General features: G+C 62.1%; 1 protein-coding gene across 6 annotated transcripts in view; it reads right to left on the reverse strand.

The window, feature by feature from the left end:
* The window catches only part of APC2 (APC regulator of WNT signaling pathway 2), a 24,797-nt gene extending 14,966 nt beyond the window's left edge, over positions 1 to 9,831 (reverse strand). Inside the window, exons 1-11 of one of the 6 annotated variants that reach the window (XM_045300106.1) lie at positions 9,760 to 9,789; positions 6,668 to 6,788; positions 4,735 to 4,893; positions 4,522 to 4,612; positions 4,035 to 4,215; positions 3,473 to 3,581; positions 3,278 to 3,394; positions 1,531 to 1,608; positions 1,290 to 1,388; positions 555 to 957; positions 250 to 345 (exon numbers count right to left, since the gene is read on the reverse strand). In XM_045300106.1, coding sequence (XP_045156041.1) covers positions 250 to 345; positions 555 to 957; positions 1,290 to 1,388; positions 1,531 to 1,608; positions 3,278 to 3,394; positions 3,473 to 3,581; positions 4,035 to 4,215; positions 4,522 to 4,612; positions 4,735 to 4,893; positions 6,668 to 6,697 — 1,363 coding nt within the window. In that variant the 5' untranslated portion in view covers positions 6,698 to 6,788; positions 9,760 to 9,789. Of the gene's footprint in view, positions 1 to 249; positions 346 to 554; positions 958 to 1,289; positions 1,389 to 1,530; positions 1,609 to 3,277; positions 3,395 to 3,472; positions 3,582 to 4,034; positions 4,216 to 4,521; positions 4,613 to 4,734; positions 4,894 to 6,667; positions 6,789 to 7,044; positions 8,997 to 9,759 lie in introns of those variants that run through there. The other 5 variants (XM_045300105.1, XM_045300107.1, XM_030888323.2 and 2 more) reach the window with 5 other exon arrangements.
* Positions 9,832 to 10,528: the final 697 nt, after the last annotated feature.

The raw sequence follows: 10,528 nt of genomic DNA on the forward strand, positions 1-10,528 counted from the left end.
ACCCCAGTGCTCCTTGCTGTTTCCTGTCTACTGCCCTGAACACTGAGCCTCAGAGGGTGGCAAGGTGACAGCCGAAAGGGTGGCCTCAGCCAGAACTGGGGACAGCATGTTGCTCATGGGACCTGGCTGGGCCGGGTGGCCTTGGGGTGCCTCTGTCCCCTCTGAGCCTCACTGTCGGACATGCGCTGATACCCCGAGACCCACAGTACCCCAGGAGGTGTCCCCGGAGGAGGCAAGTGAGACACTCACCCAGCTCATTCATGGCCCGGCGATACTCCTCGTCAAAGGACAGCTTCATGATGGCACAGGTGGCCTGGCAGATCTGTGGCTCAGTAGGGACAGGGGCTGTGGGGCAGGGGCAGGTCAGAGAAACACCTGATGCCCTGCCTGTCTCACCCTCCCGCTCAGAGGCCAGCCCACTCAGCTCTGAACTACCCTTGGCTATGGGCATGGCCAGGGCCTCCACAGTGGGGCCAGCTTGTCACCACAAGGGCCCAGCGGCTCGAGGTGGCGGAGCAGCAACTGTGCACCCACTGCATGGAGCCAGCACTCACCGCCAGTGTCGCTGGCACCGCCTGCGTCAGGGCTGCTGTCACGCGCGCGCAGCCAGTCCCAGCAGGTCTCGCAGTAGGCGCGGACCTGTTCCAGCACGTGCAGCACACGCATCTCCTTGCGTGCGAGGCCCTGGTCGGGCTGCGAGAAGACGATGTTGTGCAGCGCCGCATTGGCACGCATGCGCGCGTCCTTGGCACCTGGCGCCCCGGCAGAGCCTGCACCGCCTGCTGGCCCCAGCCCAGCCTCGGCACCGTGCAGGATCTGCAGCAGCAGCGGCAGACAGCCTGAGCGTCGCATGGCCACACAGCTCTCTGGCGAGCCGGACATGGCGAGAAGTGTGCGCGCAGTGTCCTCCTGGTCGCGAGTCGCCAGCATAGACAACAGCCAGAAAACCACCTCCACCTGCGGGAAAGGGGGTGGGTGGGCTCAGGGGCCTCAGCCGCCTGCTCCCCAGGGCACCCCAAAACATAGGACTCTTCTTCCCCTGCGGGGGGTGGGGCAGCATGCCTGGGGAGATGGATGAGTAGGGATGGCAGAAGCATACACTACGGGAAGACCGCCCCCAAAGGCGGCCGAATGCCTCCGGTGGGGTCTCTAGGAGCAGCCCCCACATGAAGGACAGTTTGACCATCCAGTGTATTCCCAAACACACAGGACATGTATTCCTGCTCGCCACCCAGGGCAGGTGGCTGACACCTCCGGGGCTGGATAGGGACAAGGGACCCCACCCTCACCTTGCTATTGCCCGGCTGAGGGGCGCCGTCATCCGGGTGCGTGGGGACCTCTGGCTCGGGGTCCTCATCCACCGGCACTGACTTCACTGCCAGCAGTGCCTGTGGGGAGAGAATCATGCTTGGGGATTCACCCTGAATGCACCTCACAGGGTCACAGGCTGCTGATGCCAGCTGGTTGCTGAATCCCCAGCAGTGCCTGGGGCCACCCAACTCTGCCCTAGCTGCTCCTCTTCCATAGTACCTGGGGCTCCGTCTGCTGCACCCGGTCCTGTGCCTCCAGCAGCTCCTTGTCGATCTGCTCCAGGCGAGAGGCACGGATCTGTGAGTAAGAGGCACAATGCGGTCGCTAGCTCCCACTATGGCTCCACCTACTATCCGGAGCCAGGCCTTGGCCTCCTGTGACTCCACCCACTCCTGGCTTTCACGCCTCCCACTGAGGCTCCACCCACTTCCCTTGTGGCTCCACCTACTGCCCAGAGTACAGCCCTTGCTCTGGCAGCTCCACCCATTCGTGGCTATGACCCCATGCACCCTATGGCTCCACCCACCATTTAGGGCTCGCCTTGTACTTCCAGGATTCCACCCACCCTTGGCTGTGACTCCACCCATTCCCACTGTCCCCACCCACTCCTTGGCAACAGTAAAGCACATGGGACAAACATTAATACAAAACCAAACGTGCAGTGAATCCCTGTGTTTCTGCATCAGCAGTTTCTCTGCACCCTTGGCTCTGGGCATACAACATGTGTTTGTCGCCAAAAATGTCCCCAAAGTTAGTTGATGTGCTCCACAATACTGTCAAAATCATTAACTCCGTTAAAAGCCGTGTTTTATTTGCATACTTATTACATGTACCTACATACCCGGGGTTGCGTAAACATTTCTCGGCTGAAAACGGAGTGCAGGTGGGAAAAGTTTACGAAGTCATGCATGTGAGGGAATGAAAGTGATGAGTGAAAAAGAAAGCTTAGCCTTTGAGACCGAGTCCTGATGAGGGGTAGCGCCGCTAGGACGGCGTGCACACAAGGCGTACTCAGAGCCGAGGCCGCAGCTAGGCCTTTTAAAAGCCAGCCTGTCCTCCCAGGACACCACCCCACCCTGGTGACCCTCCCACTTCCACTGGGGCTCCTCCTACTCCCACAGCGACTCTGCCTACCGTCCGGAGTGCAGCCCATCCTCCCAGGACTCCACCTCTCCTGGCTTGACTCCACCCATCCTATGGTGGCCCCTCCTACTTCCACTGTGGCCCCACCTACAATGAGGGGCTCCATCCACTACCCCATGTAGGCCGGCCCACTGGAGCCCAGCCCCTCCACTTAAGACTCCACCTCTCCTCTAATTCGCTTTCCCTGCTCCCTTCCAGCTCTGGCTCTACCCAGCATCTTGCTGGACCCAGCCCAGCCGGACTCCTCCACCCTCAAACGTCAACAGTCCTGTTCGCATCTGCTTTACCCACTGTTTGGATACGACTTCTTTTAGCCCTATGATTCCCCCCAACTAACCCCAATGCCCTCGCCCAGAGTAGCCCTCGCTCTCTGAGTAGCCAAGCGCGCGTCTCCAGTCCTCTCAGACTGACTCCACTGTCTTCCAGAACAGGTTGCATCCACCCACAAAACTGGCTCCACCCACAAACAGAGCAGGCGCTACCCATGCACTGCCTAGTCCCACCAATTTAGAGATTTGCCTCATCCACTCTCAGAAGGGCTCCCCTCACCCCAAGATCTTGCTCCATTCACTCACAGACCTGGCCCCACCCAACTGTATCAAATGCCAGTGCTTATTCAGACCTTCCACAACCGCATTTTAGACCCCACCACTTCTTTCAGGACTCCACCCCTAGTGATCTCTGCTCTCTGATTTGCCCAAAGCATATGACACCGCCCCTAAGAGTCTCAACCCTCTGACTCGCCAGCGAGCGGGTGGTCCCGCCCACTCGCCTAGGCCACGCCCACCTCACACGCCCTGCCCCGTCGCCCCCGAGGGCCCACCTGTGCTCGCTGTACCATCTCGTCAGAGGTGCCGAATCGCTCCTCCATCAGGGAGCGGATGTGCTGTGCCTCGAACTCCAGCTGCTGCCGGATCAGGTCCATCTGCATGGAGAACTGCTGGGAGGGGCAGCAGGCCGCGGTGAGGGAGCGCCAAGTGTGGTGCCCCTTCCCCCGCTGGACATCCCCAGGACTTACCGTGTCCACGTGTGGCAGCTCGTCGAGGCGCTTGGACAAGCCCTGCAGTTGGGAGTAATACCACAGCTTCTCCTTCTCCTCCTTCTCCATCTCGCTCAGCAGAAAGCACCTGGGGGTGGGGCGGGGCGGTGTGTGTGTGTGGGGTCACTCCCTGCTTGCCTTGGCTCTGGGTGGAGGCTTTGAGGGAGGGCTGCTGGCCTGACTGAGTAACTAAGCCCCGGTTGAACTGAAGGGGGGACGGGAACGGAAAGGCAGTGTGCCCCCTGGAATGTCGAGTGCAGAAGCAGGGAAGGGGCTTGCCTGAGGTCACACAGCCCACAAGGACCTGATGCCAGGTCCCTCTCCGAGCCCTCCCCACCCATGCTCACCCACCACTGCCCAGCCAGGCTGGAGCGCTGCTGGCCCTTTCTCCACAGAGCTTGCCTGAGCCCTGGCACTGGACACAAGACGGTCTGGGGGCTGGCTATGTGTCAGGGAACCAAGGGGCCATCTCGCTGGAGACGTTCCCTTGGCCAGGAGTCCTATTCTGCTTCTCACAGAAGCTGGGTGCCCAGGCTCTCACCTTTCCCGGTCCAGCTCCTCCAGCAGGTGGATCGTGGCCCTGCTCAGCTCCCCGACGCCATCCTTAGAGGCCCCAGAGCTGTGGAGGGGGCTCCCCTCCGGGCTCCGGGTAGGGGGCTCTGGGTCCAGGGCTGGTGGCTGGAACTTGAGGTTGTACAGGCTAGAGATGTCCACCTGCAGGGCTGGGCAGGGATAGGGCAGTCAGTGGGGCCCAGAGCCCTGTCTCTGAGCTCACATGCAGGGTGTAGGATGGGGGACAGTAAGCAGGGCCCAGCCCGCTGGCCCCCAACCCCACATGCAGGGTCCGGGGAGGGGGTCAGTCAGCTGAGGACCTGCCCCTCATTTTCTGGGCCCCACATGCAAGGTGTGAGGGGAGGCAGTCGGTAGGCGCCCTGTCCCTCTTCCCCCAGCCCAGCATGTGGGGGGGGGGGCGCAGTTAGTGGGGACCCTGCCCCTCGTGCGCCCGTCTCCCATGGAGGTTCCCTCACCTTTCAGCTGCTCCAGCACCTCTGTCTGCCCTGAGGACACCAGCACTCGGGCCTCCTGCTCTAGCTTGCATTGCAGATGCTGTAGCACCTCCTGTGAGGTGGGGGGCAGGGGGGATGGGGTTCAGGATGGCTGCTACCTGGCTTCCCTGCCCAGGCCAGCTCTTAGGCTCTATCCTTGTGACCTGTCCACCGTCCAGCCCCAGAGCCACCCACCTTCATGCCCGAAGTCTCCGTCTCCAGCTTAGACAGGTGGCTTGAGTTGTCACGAAGCTCCTGCCTCAGGTGGCTGTTCTCGGCCTTCAAGGCCTCCACCTGCCGCACCAGCTGCTCATACGACGCCACGGAGCTCGCCATCTTCAGCTCCTGCAGTGCCTGGGGCCACAGAGTCAGGGTCCGTGAGGGTCTGGGGAGGGGGCAGCTGGCACCCCAAGCCAACCCTGGCCCTTGAGCTCTCCCACCACATCAGGGCACCCAGGCACAGGCGGGGTGGCAGATGGAGTGACACCAGACATAGACAATGGCCTGAGGAGACTGAGGCAGGGACAGAGCCCCAGCTGGACACACAGACAGCCCAAATGCCCCACACAGGTGAGCTCACAGACAGACGGGCTGACCGCCAGACAGACTGAAAGCTGAGACCTTCCCTGAGAAGCCCAAAGGCAGGCAGGTGGGCAGATGGACACCCAAGAATACCCAGGAGAGGATGGCTGGGGGATGACTGGACAGACTGACAGATAGATCCAAGCCCATCAGGAGCACCTGGGGACCGCAAGCCAGGATAACCTGCAGCCCCCTGCTCCCTCCCTCAGCAGCTAGGTCTGAGGGAGCCACCTTCATGATCAGGCACCCCCGGCAGCCTTGGGCGAGCCCCGGGCAGCGCCCACTGCCACCTGCCCCATGCCCTCCCGCTGCCGCCGCCAGCCACCCCTTCTTGTCTCTAGCTGTCCTTTCTCGCTCTGGACCGTCCTCCTCCCTCAGGCCAGCTGGCCCCACCTCCACCCTCTGCTCAGACCTTCTGCCTGAGCTGGTGGTCCCAATCTTCCTCTTTGTTCCCTTCCCTCTCCCCTGCCTTTGTCTGGGACCACCAATGGCAGCCAGCCCCTGCAGCCCCGCCCACAGCCCCGCCCACAGCCCCCCATCCCCTAGACTCATTCATCCACTGCCGCATTTTCTCTCCCTCTTTTCCTTCCAATAAGTCCCACTGCAAACACCTCCCCCCCACCCCACCCCCACCCACTCTGGAACTACCCAGGGCACAACTGAGCGTGGAGTAGAGCTGGGGGCCTGACTGGGCTCCCAACCACCTGAGGACCTGCTGGGTGCCAGCACCCAGTGCCCAAGCCCGAGGGCGACCATCAGAACCAGACCCTACAGGCTCTGAAGGAACAGCCCAGCCTCGCTTGCTCAGACCTCAATCTATCTGAGCAGTGGGCAAGCTTGGCCGGCCAATCAGCTGACCAGACTCCCCCACACCGGCAAGGCCAGTGGGATGACATCGGGGCATATGGTCAGGAGACTGAATGGTGTCTCAGGAGGTTGGACCACAGCCTTGACCTCCTTCCCTGGTGCAGGTCATGCCCAAGGTTCTGTGTGGGTCATGGGTGTGAGATCCCAGGGGTCTGGCCCAGGCAGTGTCCTGCTGAGGCCATCACCATGGGTCCAGATGGAGGGAAAGCCCCAGTGCATGACCCTCTGGCTCTCCACACCCAGACCCCTCATGGGCCCCTCTCATGGGCATGTGACCCTCCCCCTCTTCACATCTGACAGTCACTCTGCCTTCTCCGCAGACTGACCTTGGCAGCAGGGACACTCGGTGGGCTGCCCTCAGTCAAGACTTGGGATGCCAGTTCCGCCAGGCTCTGTCCCACCCCGCACCCTCCCTGAGTGCCTTCCAGTCAGACACCCTCACCCAGCCTCCCATAGGGTCCTTCGGACAGGTAGCCGAAGGCCGCTCCCAACCTCTCCTCTCCAGCTCAACTCTCTCTCATGGCTCCCAGCAGCCTCAGGACCAAGACAACTCGCCCACAAGCCCACCGTCCTGGTAGCTCCCGATCCTTGCCCCCCTGTCCTGCCATCCTCACAAGGTGTGGAGTCGCCTCCTCCCGGAAGCCCTCCTGCTTGCCCTCTCTCCTGTTAGGCCAGGTACCTTCAGGGAGAAGAGGGCCACACTGGTCATGCCTCCCTCTGCATTGGGGTGGGAGTCGTAGCAGGTGTGAGATCAGTGGGCTCCCCAGACCCTTCGCTCTCCTCCAATCCAAAGCCCTGCTCTGCAGAAAAGGGCACTGAGTGCTGGTGTCGCAGCTCCAATCCCGCATGCAGCAAGCCACCGCCTGTCTCTGGAAACCTCTGTGAGTGGGTGTGTGCCTGCCACCGGCTTCAGCGACACAGATGCCCACCTTCCCCGGGCTCCATTTCTCCTCCAGCCCCCACCCAGAGCCAACCTTCACCGACAGGCGATAGGATGGACCCCGGGTAGCAGGCAGGTGGCGCCCCCTCCCCTCAATCCGTCAAGACGCCGCTCACCGTCTCACCCCTTGCGCTGGTGGACGCTCTGCGCCTGGGTCCTCGGCCCGCCCTAGCTCCGCAGGACCCACCTGGACCTGGGGCCTGGGCTCTTGGCAGCGCGGGCAGGGGGTTCCAGGACGGACAAAGCCGCGTCCTGGCCTGGCCAAGCGGGCGCAGCCACCTCCCCTGCGCGGGGCGAAACCACCATGCACGGGGGAGGATGCGGGATGCAGATGCAGGCGTGGCGCCCAATGGCAGCCCGGGAAGACCGACCAGTGCCATGGCAACAGCGAATGGCGGCGCAAGGCGGGGATAGCGGTGACCGCGGGGTGCAGGCACTCGGCCAGGTTTCAGGGCTGTATCTGAGGGGCGCTGAGCTCCCCACCACCACCAGGGAAAGAGGCGCCCGGGGAACCGGAGGAGGGCTCCCCACCGCCGGGAATGGGTGAAGTCGCCTCAGAGGCCCTGGGATGGGAGACTCAGGATTTGATGGGATGTTACATCAGAATCTTTATGGGGTGGGGGTTGAATGCTCCAGCCAGGCGAGCTTCCCTCCCCACCCCCACGAATCTGGTGGGCCCGGGTCAAGGTGTGACAATGCTTGTTGCGCCACCTGGTGCATCCTGAGTTAGGGCCTCTTCCCAGCCTCCTGAGTCTGTCTCTCTTCACAGCTGGAAGCCCCAGAAGGGATGTTGCTAGAGCAGGGAGGGGCCTGGAGCTTCAATGGCCCTGGCCCTCAGCTGTCCCTGGTCCCAGAGGCCATTTGAGGGTTTGTACCCACAGCCCATCTTTCCTGCTGTTAAAGTTGGAAACAGGAGGGGGCCGGGCCCAGCCCAGCAGGGCACATCTGTTACCCCCACCTGCCCTCAATTTCCTTCTCTGCAAAATGGGTGATGGCCACAGGGATCATCTGGGAGGCAGGAGCCACTGAAGCCAAGCACAGAGGGGACCATGAGGTTTCCTGTTTGTCTAGGGTGGCCAGGCTCAGAGGCACCCAGTCTATGGGGCCTGGGCAATGGTGCAGGGAGGAGCTTGCTGTGGGGGTGGGGAGGCTGCCCTGAGAAGAGAACCCTGGCCTCTTCAGAAGGAATAAGGACTGGCCAAGTGGTCAGCATGGGGAAGTGTCCAGGCCAAAGGCACAGTACATGCGGGATCAGGGGCTGCTGGGCAGGTGATGGGGTTGGGTCCAAGGGTGACACAGAGAGTGAGAGCATGGAGGGGCTCTTGGGGGTAGGCTGACCATGGGAGATGAGGACGAACTGGACCAGGTTGGGGTTTGGGGTACAGAGTCCAGATGCAGCTGTCCCAAGCCATGTGTGCCTTCTGCATGTGTCTCTGTCCCTGGTCTTTTCCACTGCCATGTGGGTAAGATGGTACTAGATCCTCCCAGTTGGACTAAAGCCAGTCTCATGGCTCCCTGGTTACTCTCAGCCAGAGCCTTCCAGGTGGCAAGAGCATTGAGGGTCTCATGGCCAGTCCAGTCCTCACACAGGTGGGGCACTACCGCTCAGGGCAGGGCTCATGGCTGTTGTTACAGGAATGAGGACTACCCTGGTCCTGGGCTGCCTTCACTGGGCATGGCTGGGCCACATGGTGTCAGATCCTCAGCTGAGGTCACATGGAAGTCCCAGACCCCAAGGCATGTTCTCTTTGACTGCGTGCTTCAGGAACACCCTAAATGCTCACTCTGTAAATCCTGGGGCCTGCTGGACGCAGTGTGAGACAGTCCAGCTCAGATGAGGTGCCCGCTTGGGTCCATGCTCTCCTGTGTCCTGTGAGCTTCGACTCACAGGCTGCAGTCCAGCAGCCTGAACTCATAGAAGTCAACTAATGGAGAGTCTTGGCGACATCTGGGCCTGACTTTGGGGCATCCTTGTCTGCTTAGTATCCCATCTTCTCTCCCCATTGCCCTCTGCAGGAGGCTGGGGGCTGAACCAGGGCCCCCTCCTCCGAGGTACGGGAAAGGCAGAGAGAAACAGACCAGGTCACATGACCTCGACGTTGACAGCGCAGGGCCTGGCAGGTGAGGGGACTGTGTGTGCGTGGGAGCAGGGGGTCACCCAGGTCTCAGCTTCCCTCTCCGGAAGGGGCGGCGGGTGGTCCCGTCAGCACCACGGACAGCTCCCCCGGACCGGGCAGGTTTTCCGCAGGCCCTCCCTCTGCAGGGAGGGCGCTCAAGGTCCGGCCCTGCTCGGGGTGTGACCTTGGATTTCGGCCTCAGTTTCCCCGCCTTCCGGAGTGGTTCTAGTGTCACGATTCAGCATGACCCTGGAGCTCGTTAAGAGTGTGTGTGTGGGGGTCGGTGGAGAGGGTTAGGGTTAGCATCTGTGGGCTGAGACCTGCTCTCAGGGCTGGAGGGGACAGAGTCCAGCATGGCGTAGGGCGTGGTTTGGTCCCCTGGGCGCCTAGTTTCAAGCGCCCCGGCCTGGCCCTTCTTCGCATCCAAGCTGCAAGGAGACCCTGGGGGACCTCCACCCAGGCCCTCCGCTCTCAGGGAGCCTTAGCAAATCGTAGGCGGAGGGTGGGGGGTCACTGCAGTGTAGGTGTCTCCCGACAACCCCCTCCCTGACGGTTTCCCTGGTAACCGTCTCCTAGGCGACTGCACAAGACCCCAGCGTCAATTCCGGGACGCCCCTGTGCCCCCCACCCTATCCCTGTGCCGCGGGCCCCACCCCAGCCTGTCTGCCTCCTCGCTGGCCGGCTGTCTAAATCCCACCCGTCCCTCCAACCTACCTGGTCCGGAAAAAGGTGCCCACGGCCTGGCCGGCACCCTAACTGGTCCCCGAACAAGGTCGAATGTAGCAGACCCAGGAGCCCCATGAAGCTGCCGCCACCCTGGCCTGACAGCCGCCCCGCCCCTCGGCAGCCGAGGGACCCGTCCGGCGACGCCCATGCGCCTGCGCGAAGGGAGGAGGGAGGAGCGGGAAGGGCCACCCTCAACCCCAGGAACTCACACAGCTAGGTCAGGGTCTCCTAGGATGGGGTTCTGCAGGACTTGAGGAACTCCGTAGGGGGAGGGTGATGGGTGGGGAGGTTCCAGAATAGGAAGTAGAAGACCCTGGCGATGTCGGAGAGGGGGTGCTCCGAGGGGGGGTGGTCTCAGGCAGGAGGTCCCTGGACTGGGCGACTAGAGCTCTGCAAGGTGGGGGGCACACGGAGGGACGCCCTGGAAACGCTTCGTCTGTCCAAGCCAGGCCTGAATCTAGTGCACTATAAGGACAGTGAGGAGGTCCATGTGGCTAGAGCAAAGGCAAAATGGGGCTCTGCAAGGTGGCGGCGACAGGCCACCTGGTGGCCACTGGCAGGAGCAGGGAGCATAGGTTCAGGCAGCGCTCAAGACCCCTTGCTGGGAAGCATTCCTGTACTTTAGGGCAGGGCAGAGCTGACCGGGTGGCACATGTGAGATAGGAAAGGCTGCCTGGGCCTGTTTGAGTGCCTTGAAAAGTGGGGAATTCAAGGGGTAGCTGCTAATTTCCCATTGGCATCCAAGAACTGTGGATAG

The sequence above is a fragment of the Echinops telfairi genome, unplaced genomic scaffold (genome assembly GCF_000313985.2).
Source record: "Echinops telfairi isolate 266 unplaced genomic scaffold, ASM31398v2 ScPeMD7_7459;HRSCAF=8497, whole genome shotgun sequence".
Lineage (NCBI taxonomy): Eukaryota > Metazoa > Chordata > Mammalia > Afrosoricida > Tenrecidae > Echinops > Echinops telfairi.